The following is a 16,542-nucleotide window of genomic DNA, read 5'->3' on the forward strand; positions in this document are numbered from 1 at the left end:
TATTGTTTTCTTTTTTTGCTTAATATATACATTAGTATGTAGTGTTACAATATTTGAAGCTAATGTGAAGTAGTCTAAATTCATTTGTTTTTCTTAATAATTTCTTATGTGATGCAGATTTATACTTTTGAATATTTTTTTAAAAATTATTAAATTCACATGAGTCAGGAAATTAGCACGAGTTGCTTTATTGAATACTCACGACATAATAATGACTATATTTACAAACACTTCTCGTTTGTTTTATTTATTTACTTGTTTTTAAAAATATTTATGTATTTTAGTAAAAAAAATTGATATGATTTATAATGATGTTGGGTTGAAGGATGTATTAATTTTTTATTATTACTATTTAATTGCTAATTTTATTGAGATAGATATTTTTTTATTATATATAGATATATATTTGGGGAGGTATTTATATTTCAATTAAAGTATTACTGTCTTGGAAGCATTCTCAAGTTAATAAGATCATTCAACTACAAAATATGTTGTTTTTAAATTTTCTGATTTCTTCATCATCTTTACTTTTAAAAAAGTCATAGCAAACAAGAAAATATGTGAATCATTTAAAAATTGATAATTTGGTAAAATAAATTTTATATTAAATAAAATGGAATAGATGTGCAACATATATACGGGAAGTTTTAGAATGCAATGTTGAATTGCCATTTAGCCCCTATACTAACTTTCACATATAGCCACTAAAAATAGCCTAATTACTCTCCATAGTTATAGTTTGATAATTACAATTTGTAACTACATGTTATAGGGAGGAGAGAGGCGAGAGAGGGAAAAAGTGGGAGAGAGGTGAATTGTATAGTATATTGGTTAGATAATTGTACATTTATATAGTATATATGGCAAGCGAGATTGGGAGAGAGAGGAGAGAGGCGAGCGAAGACTGGAAGAGAGAGGAGAAAGGAGAGAGGCAAGAGAGCGAGGACAAAAGTGGGAGAGAGGTAAATTGTATATGTATATTAGTTAGATAATTGTATATTTATATATGTATTTGTACATATGGCAAGCGAGATTGGGAGAGAGAGGAGAGAGGCGAGCGAGATTGAGAGAGGGATGAGAGAGTGGGAGAGAGGTAACTTCTGTATGTCTATTGGTTAGATAATTGTATATTATATACATATGCATTTGTATCAAAGCAAGCGAGATTGGGAGAGAGAGGAGAAAGGGGAGCGAGATTGTGAAAGGGAGGAGAGGCGAATTGAGAAAGGGAGGAGAGTGGAAGAGAGGTGAATTTTATATATATATATATATATATATATATTGAATAAGTAATTTTATATTATACATATGTATTTGTATATTTTGATAAATTATACATATACAAATATAGTTAATTATACAAATTCGAAGTCCGCCCAAATAATTAATGTATAATGTTAGTCGTGAGTGGTAATTATAGCAAACTATAGCTATGATGAGTAATTAAGTAGTATAAATTTGCTTAATCGCAAAATTTTCTCAAATTAAAATCTAATCAACCATTTAAATAAACTATAAAATTAATTAGAAGTTTTATTTATTTTTAAGTAAATGCATGCAATATTAATAAGACATTCTGCTATTAAACTTAAATTCTTTATAAGTTAATAACTTTAGAATTCTATTAGTTATTACTTATTGTAAATGTTTTTCACACTCTTTTACATTCTTTTGTTATAGCATTATGTATGTTGTTAGTTACATTAATTATTTCTATCATTGATGTTTTTTATATTAACTTTTTACCCATAACTTTTCACAGTCTATTCCACTCCTATATATCTAATAATAACACAATATTATTATATGAACCATGTGTGGTTGAATAAATTGTATATCGTTTACGAGGATATGAATAATATCATTGTTGAGAGTAAGTTAAATAGGTGATTATATATATGACTTCACATATTGAATATATATATTTTTTATGTTTAATCTTTAATTTACCAAAGAAAAAAATGAAAATCAAATAAATATCTTTGATTTATGTACACTTTCAATTGAGTAGTTCAATATGAGAATCGATAAGAAGAACATCATCTGTTATGTACCTTATAATATAAAAATAAATCTACAGAAAAATAGATCTAAAAAATAAAATGTAGCTATTTTTAAACTTTTATTAAAACGCATGTATTCGAAAAGTAGTATGTATATTGTTTATGTAATAAATTTTTTCATGTGTATTTCCTTTTTGAGTTGAATTAGGACAGTTCAATTAGTCTGTTAATGGAATGTACAGTTTAACTATAACTATAACTAGGATTCGAAACGCTCACCGAATTATTAAAAGAAGTAAGAATTTAACATAAACTTTCCGAATCCAAACTCAAGTAAGATTTGTGCTTATTAACTCTTCTATAAATAGTAGTAGTAAATAACAAGATGCAAAGCATACAACATCAATTTCAGCATGATGACTACAATAAGACTATTTGGCAATAACATCACAGTCTTGAGGTTATTTGGAGTACAGTTTTCGCCATTGAACAATAATAACGTGCAGCAGCGCGACGATAGAGTTATGAATATGCCAGATTTGCTTCCACCAAGCTTGCGTTTGAATATTGAGTCTGTCCGAGGGAGTGAACCGGTTCACATGGGCCGGAAATACTTGGAGAATTCGGACACCAACTCGAGCTTGAGCCGATTCCTTATTCCAGCTGAGTGCGCCACAAACTTGCTCCAACACATGACTGAGTCGGAGAGAGAAAAGATACAAAGTGATGATGATAAAGGCATTGACATTAGCGTAATGGATCCGAAAGGTGATTTACATAACATGAAGTTTACTGAATGGAAGAGCTTGAAGAGACTTGTGTTTAACAGAGGATGGAATAAACTTGTCGAAAATAACCAACTACATAAAGGAGATTTACTCAGCCTCTGGCACTACAGAAGCTTTAATAATAAGCCTTGTTTTGCTGTAAATATCATTCCCAAGCCTAAACAATAAACCTTGTTTTGCTGTAAATATCATTACCTCCAAGGGATTTTCTTTTTATAATATTTTATTTTCATCTAATTGTTCTGTTCATATCATCCACATCTTACTCTATTTTTTTGCAAGTTCAAACCATTCTAATCATAATACTCAAATTTTTTAATTACATTCTACCTCTTACTCTTTGAAATTTGATATGAATTACTACAACAAAACTAATGTATCGGAATGAACATAACATGCCAATAATTAATCAAGCTACAGATTAAAAAAAATATGCAATGGGACTTTAGCCCTCTTTTGCTAAATAAATCCAATACACGCTGCAAAATTCAGCATTTTTTTCTTTTTACCTTTGTTGATGCTCATAACATGGAGGGGGGATGTAAAAGGCCAGCTAAATAGCTGGTGTATAAACATTATTTGGAGATTAAAATTCAATTGGGCTGTGAAAGACTGCTATTACAAAACAGAACCAAAAGAAGAAGAGAAGATATATTTTGTTGTATCATGTATGCACTGTTAGCCTGTCGCTGTACGACAAATCCTGTACATCAGCTACACTAGTTCATGAACTTCCGGCAATTGGGAGCTCCACATAGGCAGGGCACTTTAACATCATCATGCTCATCAGGATCAAACAAATAATCATACCTGTTAAACAAGATACACTAATTAACAGATTGGAAAAGACAATCACAAACTGAATGAACAAATACATGATTCACAGAAGAGAACAAAAAGCTGTGCATACGTTAACTCATCACCAGCAGAGACATTGCGTTTAGCTATAAGAACTATCCGGCTCTCCTCTTCACCCAGACTCAAGATCCTCGCATAGCAACTGGGCATGCACTGAATGAGATGCAAAAAGAAAAAGCTTTAACCACATAAACAAGTACATAATCCAAATTTGAATAAAACGTCAGCAAAACTTGTATGGTAAAAAAATAAGAAACCAAAAAGGCCCAGACAGCATAATAAACTCAAACAGAGGTTTCACAATGAAGAAAACAGCCTACCGAATGATTGATTAAGCGTGCAATATTCCCTTTATTTGTCGCATCAATTACCACTTCTTCGCTTACCTTAAACAGCTGCATGGATAGAACATGTGTTAGCATCAATTGCTGAAAGTGAGACAGCTCATCTTAAGAAGCAACAATCTTAGCTAAGAAATCGTTAATGTTATGGGCTCGACAATTTCTGAGTCATCCTTACCCTTATCCATTGACTGGAGTACAGATGATAGGATACCAGGGGCAATACGATATCATTAGTAAACTTTTTTTTAAAGTTAAACTAATGATTCCACACAGTGTTAAAAAGGAATATTACCGGACCACTGTGTAGTGAATGATTGAAAGCTTTGTTTAGTATCCTGAGATGGGAGTTTCCTGACTTACAAATAATACCCTCTAAAATCTTAAGCATAATCTAAAAATAGTGTAGTAGATCAATCAGACTAGTATTCACATGTTCAAGACAAGACAACACATAGTTTAGGCACATGTACACATGACATAACCCCACACATGAAGTAATGAAATAGACTCACATAACAATCTTTTCCCTCTAGTCGATATCGTGCCTCTCTTAGATCAGCAACACTACGCCGCACCTTTTCCCCACGATACTCAAGGACCTAGAGAAGCAGCCAAGAACAGTGGATCAGTTCAAAATCCAAATTTCAACCTGCATAACACTAACTAAAATTCTTCTAATGTTAACACTCATGAAAAGTACCATTTCTCCTTCTTGAATGCTTCGTCGTGCAAAGAGGCCCCATCCATGTATTCCAGATTTACCAAAACAAACTCTCCGATTTTCCATCATCTGATTAAAAGAAACAGAGAGTAAGTTTGGTTTCAAATGTATTTGCAGTTACTGAAGCATGCGCTCCAGATTCTATTCTCTGCATATATATTCCTTACTCTGGTAAAAACGTTGCCATAATTATAGTTACTCAAGTATGGCAGTAAGAACTGGTAGTGTGAAATACAGTTGTGGAATTAAAGATTGGAGTGGTGCACCTGCTTCATCAACAGGTATCAAGCAACTCAGAATACAAGGTGGTAGTTTGAGTAGTTGCACATTAACAGGGATAATATTCCATAGAATAAGCAACCAGTCCTCATGCAACACAAAGAGAAGATTATTTACCTGTAGATGGATCAGCCGCTCTTTGAGTGTTGAAAAAGCCTTCACATCTCTAGTCAACTGCAGAAAAATGAATAAGAGAAGAAAAATCTAATCAATTAGATGGTGTTACTACACAAACACAAGATGGAACCTAAAACACAAGAAGAAACACATAACATACTTCTTGTGCGCTTAAACAATCTATTGCTTCTAAAGAATGACGTCTTGGCCCCATCAGTCGATGGAAAACTGCCTCTTGTCCAGCCCTCTAGACAAAACAGAAGCAAATTAGAGGCATGAGAAAAAAAAATCGAGGAATCTTTCTCATAAAAATGGAACAAGAAATTAGATGCAAAGAATACAAAAAGGGTGGAGAATGTCAAAATTGGCTGATCACTTTCCTGCAATAAATGTACTCTTCTTGCTAGCATCTCCAAGTCATACACTTGCTCTCACCCATTTCATTGGTTATGATAAGGTTTCCTCCAGTTTAAGACTTTTTAATTTAACATATATTACTTGTTACATGCCATCTTTATGGAACTTTTTTAAAAGACAACCAAGTATACATATATATCTATATAAAACAAAAAAAGGATTGGTTGTCTTCATTGAAGATAGAGTCAAAGGTTCCAAAGCATCATACATGTTTCATGGAATAGTGTAAAAATATTGGGTACATACTGTACTATATTTTCCAATGAAATATTTCCAACCCAGGTTTTGGGGGTTCGACAAAAAATTAAGCTAATGACACAGCATCCTGGCTGTGTGTCATCAACTTAACAAGTTTCATCAGAAAAACATGCACAAATTTAACAGTAGCATATGAGAGAAGATTTTTGCGTGGCAAACAAGGATTTTCTAGTGTTCTGACAAAATAGTTTTGACATTTTGACTGGTGTGGCTCTATTGAAGAATTAATAAAACAAGACAACAGTTTTAGCACAGAGGATCATGATCTTGCTCTGTTCTTTTCCAATTTGAGCTCTTCATCATTCATAGTGGAATTTTTCTCAACTTGGCAATCTTTCCTCGCTTCAATAAACTCTCTTTTATTATCAACGTGTACAGTTTGATAGCTTTACCATGTCAGAATTCTGGCACAGGGTTCTATTCAACCATTAATAAAACAAGACAGCACCTTTAGCACAGGACCGCTTGTTGGATAAATATCACAAGTCCAAAGTTGCGTTTTATTTTTGGTATCTCTTGGCATTTAACAGGCCTTGTTAAGAAAGTGGCTTCGCAGATTATAGAGGAGCATGCACTGCACATGGAAGTGAAAACAGAAAAATATAGTGTTATGGAAGGGTGGATAACTAGAAACGTTACTCTTTTTGGGAGCGACCTTGGGAGAAATATCTTGAAGGGATGGGAGGATCTTAGTGATAACATAACTTACAGAGTTCGTAGGGGATAGGGACTAAGGTAAGTTTTTGAAGACAGGCAGTGTGGCATAACATCTTGAGAGTCATATACCCAAACATTTGTAGCATTTCATGCCAAAATGGGATGACAATCCAACAATCTGGAAGACACGAGGAAATGTTCTTTGGGATCTCCAATGCAGGAGAGATATTCAGGATTGGGAGATAGCGGAATTTCAAAACATGCTTGAGATGCTCTACAAACAAAATCTACCCTCAGAATTTGTTAGGAATGGTGATCGACTGGGCGTTTCTCAGTGAAGTCCCAATAAAATCCCATTACCCCAAGATGCTTACAAGGATTTGACAGTTTAGTCACATGTTGCAGTCTGTGTACCCATAATAACACCATGAAACCTGTGTCTTTGTATGGCTAAAGACTAGAGGAGTGATTTTGGCAGCCGAATATATGAGGAAAAGGAAGATCACCTATGTAAGTTAAAGTTTTACAAGCAAAAACTCAGGAGAGGGTGTGTATCACCTTCTACTACATTGTCAGGTAGATTCATGGTTGGAGATTCTGAGATGACTTGTACTATATTGGACTATGTCAGGGACGATACATATGATTTGTTAAACTGGAATGTTAGAAGACAGAAGAGAATGTGCACGGGATGGACATTGCTCCATAGCTCTCGTAAGTGTGGCGTGGAGAGAGAATAGTAGAGCTTCTAAAGGAACTGAACTTGATTTTATACATTTAGAGAATAGCCTTTTATATATCCCTCATGTCTTTTTGGTGCATCCATGAGATTCCTATTTGTGTTGAGGAATGGGCATCTTTTATAGGTAAAATTTATTTTGTAGGTTCCTCTTTTTTTGTTATACTACTTGTTTACAGAAGTTTGACCTTTTTATTAGTGAAATTAATCCTTGATCCAAAAAAAAGCCCTACCCTAACAGACAAAAAGGATTTTTTTTTAATGACAAGGGAAACTCGCAGCCGCTACCCTTTGGGTGCGCACAGGGTAAAAGCCTCGCTCCTATGCAATAGCTCGCAAACCACATAGGAGAGATAACCCGCACTAGGGACGAGCTCGACCCAGAAGGCTAACCCCTTGCTTTCGCTGGCAAGGGGTTTCGAACTTGAGACCCCCAACATGGAAGTCCCAAGCTCAAACAACTGGGTCATCCCGAAGGGTGACGAAAAGGATTCCTATAAAGCAATATTTGTTGAAATAACGAGAATTTAGGTACAAAAGGCAAATAAGTAATTTCATTCCACATTTAATAAATATAGAAGAGCATAGTACCTTGTAGCTTGATCTCTGAAAGACGCGACACCTTGCAGCAGAGAGAGGTTCAAAGCTACTCCTTCCAGCATCAGATGCATCAGGGAGTTCAAGAGTCTTAGATGAGATGAGTCGTTTGCCTCCCGAACAATGTTCTTGACTCTGTCTTTCAACCAAACTTTTCGTAGAGAACACCCCAAATGGAGTCCGCATGACCAAGACATTGTCTGTGTCTGGAGTTCTGAAATTCAAGCATATCACACATCTAGGTGAACATCAAACATGGGGAAATTGAACAATGTAGAAACTGCTTCCCAACAAAATTAATTGGAAAACTTGTATGGAATCAACCTTAGGAATAATATCAACGGGTAAGAGATTTAAAAGAAAGAGAGAATTGTTTATGTCATAGGTGCTAATCTAAAAGGATAAGAAACAAAGAAAGAAGAAAATAGATAAAGAATAAGAGGACAATATATAAATGTTACCTATGAAAGGCGCAATATGATAACCATCTTGTTATCTGTATCCCATTCTTCTCTGAGCAGTTCAACTGATATTCAGAATTTTGAATTATCAGATCAGAGTAAATACTTCCATTTGGATTAAAAACAAACAGAAGTACATAAAAACAGACTTTCTTTTAATAAGAAAATGTCTACATATAAATACATTATTATAGACAAACACACAAATATAGAGAAGTTGGGAACTAGTAAATAGTGTCACAAAAATGGGAAAAGAAATTGAGAGACTGCAACTTTCAGCACTTAGGTCTTATAGCATATGTGAATCAATAACAATGGCATAACTAAGCAAACAACGGCAGCACATGCCAATGTGATCCCACAAGTGGGATTTTGGGAGAATGGAGGGTGTGAGGTAGAGAGTCTGTTTCCGAAACTATATCCAAAATAATGGAGTTCAAAACTTATATGAGCATGATAAGAAAAAAAAATCCATCATGTTTCCAAGGGTAATCTAATAGGTGAAGGGCTGGATTAGAAACCTTGATACCAAGGTTTGAATTCCTACAGAACCAACATTAAGTGAATTCTCCACATCTGCCTATTCACCAATTATGTGTGTTGGTGGAAGGTGGCAAGTATCCAGAAGATAGCGCAACTATCAAAAAAATGTTTCGAAAGAAAGAAACTGAATTATAGACTATGTTACCCAGACTCTTCAAAAATCTCAATGTGCGGGTGGGATTCAACAAAAGTAGTGTATTTTTGATTAATTCAACACGGGTGCAGAATCCGCACAACTTAAATTCTTAAACCTTGCCAATCACAAAAGGTAGAGTTTATCCCTACGAAGATAACAAATAAAAGTTGTCTAGATGTTATCACTCGACATCTCCAACCCTACACTCTATTTTACTCTCCAAATATAGGAGTTCTCTATTTTTTCAGACAACCAACTCCAACCCAATTCTCTATTTTACTCTCTAAAAAAGAATCTTTTTCTCTCTCCTCAATATTATATTATTATTTCTATTTCCTTTTTGTTTTCTTATTCCATGATATAAATCTTTTCTTTTTTTCTTTTTTTATGAATAATCATCTTATATAGTTTCATGTAATATAAAATTTCAATTTTTTGAAATTTTTTATTTAATATTAAATCATCTATTATTCTAAATTTCTTAAGAACTACGAATAATTGAAAAAAGAAATCAACAAACACAACGGCAATCACAATCAAAACTTCTTAAATCATACACTAACTCCTTTTTCAAATATCTTAAACCTAGAAACAACTTACCGGATTACAAAATTATTGTTGTGATTTTTAAAATATTGTTATCTTGTATCTAAATTATTATGTTATGTCTTATATTTTTAAATTAAAATTTTATCGTATCATTTATAAATTTAGTGCATTCTTCGGGCCCGTTTGGATGGCTTAATAAAAGCAGCTTTAAAAAAGTACTTTTGAAAGTGCTGAAACTTATTTTTAAAATAAGCAGTTATGCGTTTGGATAAAAGTGCTGAAGTTGCTATGTCAAACGTGAAAAGGGAAAAATAGACGAAAGAGATGTTAGGGTTATGTGGGTATTTTGGAGATTGTATAAAAATATTAAGGGCAAAAAGATAAAAATGTGGTCAACTTAAAACAGCTTATAAGCTAAAAAAAAAAAAGCACCCCTACCCCAGCTTTTAACTTTTGGCTTAAAATAAGTTCTTTTTAACTTAAAATAAGTTATTTTGAGTATTGCCGAACAGCTAAATAAGTCAAAGACCAGCTTTTAAGTTAGTTTGACCGGCTTTTAAGCTGAGCCAAACAGGCTCTTCATAGTGGAAATTAATATAATATCAAATTGTATCACAAAGAGACAAAGATTAAAACAATATTTAAAATATTATTAATTCGAGATGAAAGTAGTATACATAAAATAAAAGATTTTTAAAAATGTTATATTAAACTTAAAAAGAATTGCATTTATTAGAGATTTAGTTAATAGTCTTGTATAAAAAATAATATGTTAATTACAAAAAAGTAGAAATAATAATATAGTATTCAAAAAGTGAAATACAGAGTATGAATAGTAGTTCTCCAATTCACTCTCTATAATTGGAGAGTAGAGGGCAAAATAGAGAGTGGTTGGAGAGGACATTCTCTATTTTACTCTTCAATTATAGAGAATGGAGAGTAAAATAGAGTAGGGTTGGAGATGGTCTAAGGCAAGCAACTGTGAACATGAAACAAGATCCATCAGTGAGGACCATTACAATCTTCATATGCATCAGCTTTGCAATGCAATGCCCTAGCAGAATCATTCCAAACCTGACTTTTGACGAATGATATTAGGATTTTACACTAAACTAACGCATTATCTTTCTTCTGGTACTGAATGCATCGCTACGTAGAGACTATCATTGTGGAATAACATACACAAGGAAAAAAGTGGGCAGCTTACTTCCATATGATATCCAGCTCTCAAAGCACACATAGCATGAAAGCTAGTGGCACATTTGCAACATTGAGTGCAAGATCCATGAACTTGTTTGCAGATCACACATGCCTGCAAATTTAGTTATAACCAAGTTTTTTAGCCCACAGTAACTAAATATTTTGACAGAAAAAGGAAATTATTTATTGCATCAACAAGATCAGCAGCAGACGCAATTGAGATCCAACAAATGAATGAAAATATACCACCAAATATTTGCATATAAAAACTAAAATACCTTTAGGAAAGTGTTCGGAGGAATTCTAAGAAGCCCAGCAGCAGGCTCCATTTTATCAGCATTATGGAAAGCAACTTCAGGCCGAAACCATGCACATGTAACGTGAACCCACAAAGAATCAATATCAGTTGGCTTCAATGCACCACCTGCAAAAGCATCATAACATCCAGATAAGAAAGCCATTAATGAGAAATATTTTATTAAAATTGTAGGGTGTACAATAGGACTTGCCTTTGACTGGACAAAGACAACATTCTCTTTCAATTTCAGGGGTTTCACATGCTCGACAAACCCATGAAGCAAAATCCTGACCGTTGCTTACTCCATAGCATTCTTGATGGACGGCTATTTGGCACCTGAATCGCCGGCATTAGTTACACTAGAAAAGAAAATCTTGCCAACCAAATCAAGGAACATATCCATCCAAAGATATTTGTTACTTCTAAATAGTTATTTTACAGGGATACCTGTTGCATATGATTATTTTATTATAGTCCCAATCCTCAACCCATCTACATATAGCACATCTCTCTGTAGTCCACTTTGCATGAACAGGTTCATACTTCTCTGCAACAAAAGAAGCACACATTTGATTGCTTGCTCAACAGAATACACACAAAAAGAGGTGCTCAGCACTGGAACTCCAGTAAAATAGAAGAGAAGGAATAGAGCATACCTCTTAAAAATGCAAACAGCTGCTGCTGATCTAACTTCTGATAGCTTACATTATGAGCATTATTGTCTGAAAGCTGCAGGCAGCGTCCATACTACTAAGATTAAAGAGCATAAAAAGGAACCTACTCCAGACATTAACTAAAAGAAGAAAATCACTATTGAAGCACTATAAGTTAGTTGACTTCTCAACCAAAAACTGAAAGGACCACCCATCGAAAGTAATGTTGAGGTAACGGTACCACTTTTATTGACTACCAAAAATCCTCCTAAAACTTTAACAAAACGCCAAGGATGATCTATATAAAGCATGTTGCACTGATCAAGAGAAAAAAAAAAGAATATTGCAAATTAAAATCAAATATCAGCAATTTTTATTAGTCATTCTTTTAGTCTATCACTACCCAGCAACATAAAACCTTCCTGAAGTTGACACTAAAAAATGAATCATTGAGAACTGTTACAATAGAACCTTTTAGGAATCCCATTAATCATAGATCCACTCAGTTATCAGTGACAGGATGCAATGAAAAGGACCAACTAAGATAAACATCAGAGAAGATGACATATGATTTAGAAACTTCATAATCTGGTACACACCCATTGCTCAAGTGTTATCATTGAGCCCTTGACTTTCACGCTGCACTTCCATTTCTTAGCTCTGCAACCTGTATGTTTCTCCCACTCACTTAGTGTTTGCTTCCTTATTCCACAAGAACCACACTTGCACTGAACTCTGTGACAACAATAAAGGAAGTAAACTAGAGCACTTTAAAAAAAAAAAAGAGGAAAACTAGAGCACTTCACATCTAAAGCAGCTAACTGTGAAGTAATCAAGCATTAGAAGCGCTACACAAATTTTGCAGTAGACTAGTTAAATCATGAGAGAGTGTCTTATCTTCAAGCAAGTTTTCCCATTTATTACCAACTGAAAATAGTTTTTCTCATCTAGAACTAGAATTCTTTTTGGTATATTAAATGTCAAAAACTGTACATGAATTATGCTTCTAACAGATGAGTACAATCAATATAGAAGATTGGTCATCAGGACGTAGCAGGCAGTTGATGTTAGAAGATCTCAAGATTTTTTCATGACAGCCTTTTCTAACCCCATGCTCTTTCCAGAACTTTTAAGAACTTACAAATGAATATCTGGATAATAGATCCCTTCAACGCCAGTACACACAACAGTGATCTTGTCAGGCATCACACTTCCACTGCTCTCTCTTAATCTGTTTGAAACAATTAACATTTCAAAGAACAAAACATTACAGACAGTCAGCACACTAGAGCAAAGAATAAACCAACCAAACACACACAAGTACAACATATTCTTTTGATAGGATACATCAACCAAAATGCAACTTAAGCAGAAGATACCTTGCTTTTGGTCCCCCCTGTACTGAGCCCAACAATTTTTTGTTAGAAATTCCTTTGCACTTTGGGCAAAAGTAATCAGTGTTCTGTAGATTCTGAAAAAAGGTTGATATAAATGATAAATCTTCCATGCACTTCACCAGAATCAAATTAGGAAAAAAAGAAAATATAAAAATTACCTTCAAAGCATTGCTGGAAATATCTGTACACTCTACATGCACCCAAACATCACAACCATCGCAACACACCTATAGAATATCACGTGAAGAAAGGTTCTTAGTTTCTTCTAGTTTACCAGCCAAGAACTCAAAGACTAAAATCAAAACAAAAAAAATCTCACCCAGTTCCCACCATCTGAATGATGCCAAATTTTTTTGCATATACCACAATACTGCTTTGATTTCTTCAACTGAACAACATAGAAAATCATACGTCAGAAGCAGAAAAGAAGTATTGCACTAAAAAGATCTAATAGAAGGAACAGACAACAGTATCAATTGAATAGCAAAAATGTTGAATTTAAGCATGTGCTCCTTATCAAGGAAATACATGTGAAGACAGAGAATTGCATAGTAAAAAAGTTTGCAGATGACCTTAGTACAATGCTCACAGGAAAACTGAGCCTTGGACATTTTATCTTTAACTTTCTTCAAAGTTCGCCGCAGAACAACCAAACCACAACTGTCACATGGTCGAGTGTCTTTCCTCTTATCATATCCATCCTGCTAAACAAATTAGCCAGAATTCATCAGAATTGAACCACTTAAGATTCTTCAAATCATTATTGCAGTTATAAAATCACATTTCAAAATCCCAATACTCCAACAGCAAAAGTTCAAAAACTTCAACTAAAAGTGAAAAGGTAGGTTTGCTCCTTTTCTTTAATAGATCTCCAAATAAGTAAGAAGATTAATATAAATCTAAAGAATGAAACTCAAAAGAATGGCATAAGGCTGAGAACAGGCTAGTTAAGGCCTACATCAACAAATTTTAATTTCAGATCTTATTCCTGGAAAGGACACTTTCTGAAAACTTGCCTGGTCAGAGAAACAGAATTCTAGCTCCTGATTTGACCCAGTAGCCTCTTCAACTCCACTGTCATTAGTTGCTGGAGATGCCTCCTGTTCCATTTCAGGGCATTTATTTGTGTAGCCATGTTCAGCTAAAATTGCCTCTTCTATTGCCATTTGAAAGTCGCTTGGTCTGCTGCCATACAATTTAGTCTGCTCCTGAAATCTGGACAAAGTATTGGTGAAAATTCAAGTATCCAAAACTAGGATAAGTTGATTGATAAACTAATGGAATGTCACACACCTGTCCATATATTCTTGGAAAGGAAAGATCATTCCAGCTTTGACCCACCCATAATCCTACAGAGAAAATAGCTTAGAAGTTCAAATCCGTATACAAGTATGTCCATGTACCAAGGCATGAGAATGTTCACTTTTAATTTGTTGAGTTTTACAAAAATAAAAGTTGTTACCCTTTTGCTTATATACTTGTAAACCCAAAAATCACACTGTCATACCAATAAAAAAAATTACTAATCAAGAAAGAGAGATTACCCTTTGCCCACTTCTGGAGTAGCCATAAAACATCACACAGATAGTGCCTGGAACGCAAGCCCTTAAAACAGCCTCAGGTGCTTCGCATAACGGGTCAATCACCACAGCAGGCCAAGCAGGATAATTTTTTCCACATTTTGCCCACACTATATCTCCCGAAACAAAATCTGCGGGCTCAAAGAAATCCTTTTTCTTTCCAACTTTCTCCTTAGTAAAATTATCCGCCCTTACAGTACCTCTCTTCACCCTCAGTTTGCACTCACCACTCTCCACCACAACTGAAGAACCACCGTCACCTATCGATGTCACGGAACTTCTAGAACAATCTTTACTTTGCATAGAAGAAAATTCCCTATCCTGAATTTTTATAGAACTAGGCAAATGAATAAGTTGATTCTTAAAAAAATGTATATCTACGTTAGACCGTTCAAGCTTGAACCTTTTCTTCCGAGGCAAAACAGCCTCTTCGTCCTTCTCATTCAAACATAGTAGTTCTTGTTCTTCCTGATTTTCTTCTTTCCTCCACGAAGGCAAAACAGAGTCATTGAACTTTGAAGGCAGCACTTGAATGCGACCACGAGAAGACTTCAAAAGTGGAGGCTTATTATTACTAACCTCCAAAGCTTTATCCAAACTTCTCGAAGCTCCAGCTAAAACCAAGCTTGATTCTACTTCACCCGCGTAACTCAGAGCTTCTCTACAAAATGAATCCACCAAACTAGTGCGGTAATCTTCTAATTCCCTTATAGGCACTGTGAAGAGCTCATCAGTTTTCAATTTCTTCGGACTCGCCGAACACGATTCTCCCTCGCCGCCGCTGTCATTACCCTCCGCTTTGCACCGCTTGAGTTTCGGCATTTCCACTTTCACCGTCCGTTTCACCATCATCCTTGTCTTCATCAAAATTCCTCTACGAGTAGTTGTACCCGTTGCACCCGAAGTTGTACGTTAGAAAATCCTCACCCATTCCAAGTCCAAAACCAAAACCCTAATTATCGAATTGAAAAAACAAATCGGTCAAACCAAAATCCCCAATTCTGCAAATCTCAACGCCAATTCAAACCCGAAACAAACAGCAACTGCTCCAAAAACTCACCACTTCAACGAATCAATCAGATACCGAAACACAATCCAATCAACATGCACAATTTTTCAAATTGTACTTACAATCCCCAAAAGAGCGAAACCAGGTAAAAGCAAAATCCAGAAGAATTCTACCACCGGTGAAATTGAAGGACGAAAAATTCCGACAAAATCAAATAAAAATTGAAGCTTGACGAGAATCAGATGTATCTGGAATTTGTGAGTTGTGAAATCAAGATTTCATAAATATACAGATGAAATTTGACATATATATGTCCAAGAGGGATATAGTATATAGTAGCAAAACTAAAGTATAATTTTGTTATTATCCGCTATTTAAATCCAAAAATAATAAATTAAAAACTATATATTAAAATTCTCTCTCGAAAAAATTGAAAGCTTTGGCTCCAAGATTGTCGCGAAATTCGAAAGCGGAAGCGAAAATTGGGAGGGAGAAGAGGTTACCGTGGACGCGCCGAAGGGAAAAAAAAACTAGTGAAAAATTTCCTTTTAAGGGCAAAACTGACTTTTTAACTGTTGAAATTGTGATCACAAGGAATTTATGTACGGTAGTGATCTGATCTCATGAGGTATTCCACGTGGCTGTTTATTATTGGATTACTAATTATTTATTTATTTATGGCTAAAAAGTACCAAAGAACAGTTGTGATGTTATCTAACGTGTAAGGTGTAACGCTAGCTTATTTTGGAAGGTTGTTGTGTTTGGTACTTAGATGGATTTGGTTGCTATATCAATAGACACACTCCAAGTGTGACACTCCAAATAATTTATTTTACTCATTATAAAAATTGTATTTATAAAGTGAAAGGTTATTATATCGTTATTTACATACGTAAGGTATGCCATAAAATTTTTATATAAATAACGAAAAAAATTTA

At 34.5% G+C, this 16,542-nt stretch overlaps 2 protein-coding genes across 4 annotated transcripts; one reads left to right on the plus strand and one right to left on the minus strand.

The window, feature by feature from the left end:
• The first annotated feature begins 2,419 nt into the window (after positions 1-2,419).
• LOC138347246 (B3 domain-containing protein At2g31720-like) lies at positions 2,420-2,959 on the plus strand. Its single transcript, XM_069295054.1, has one exon. The coding sequence runs from the start codon at positions 2,420-2,422 to the stop codon at positions 2,957-2,959; it is 540 nt and encodes a 179-aa protein (XP_069151155.1).
• Positions 2,960-3,212: 253 nt separating this feature from the next.
• On the minus strand, positions 3,213-16,163 carry LOC101248623 (histone-lysine N-methyltransferase ATX4). 3 transcript variants are annotated; one of them, XM_010328753.4, is made up of 23 exons: positions 14,560-16,163; positions 14,309-14,364; positions 14,032-14,230; positions 13,588-13,716; positions 13,335-13,403; positions 13,174-13,242; positions 12,998-13,089; positions 12,760-12,849; positions 12,218-12,353; positions 11,622-11,694; positions 11,413-11,512; positions 11,177-11,301; positions 10,946-11,091; positions 10,675-10,779; positions 8,240-8,304; positions 7,773-7,992; positions 5,271-5,357; positions 5,111-5,167; positions 4,694-4,783; positions 4,506-4,592; positions 3,970-4,044; positions 3,702-3,802; positions 3,213-3,601 (listed from the first exon to the last, which is right to left on the minus strand). In XM_010328753.4, exons 1-23 carry the CDS (start codon positions 15,457-15,459, stop codon positions 3,511-3,513), a joined length of 3,162 nt encoding a protein of 1,053 aa, XP_010327055.1. In that variant the 5' UTR covers positions 15,460-16,163; the 3' UTR covers positions 3,213-3,510. The 3 variants fall into 3 exon arrangements, with proteins under 3 accessions (XP_010327055.1, XP_010327053.1, XP_025887940.1); XM_010328751.4 differs by having other exon boundaries at positions 13,588-13,719; positions 14,560-16,146; XM_026032155.2 differs by lacking the exons at positions 3,213-3,601; positions 3,702-3,802; positions 3,970-4,044; positions 4,506-4,592; positions 4,694-4,783 and adding an exon at positions 4,827-4,980 and having other exon boundaries at positions 13,588-13,719; positions 14,560-16,146.
• Positions 16,164-16,542: the final 379 nt, after the last annotated feature.

Source organism: Solanum lycopersicum, chromosome 1 (genome assembly GCF_036512215.1).
Source record: "Solanum lycopersicum chromosome 1, SLM_r2.1".
Taxonomy (NCBI): Eukaryota; Viridiplantae; Streptophyta; class Magnoliopsida; order Solanales; family Solanaceae; genus Solanum; species Solanum lycopersicum.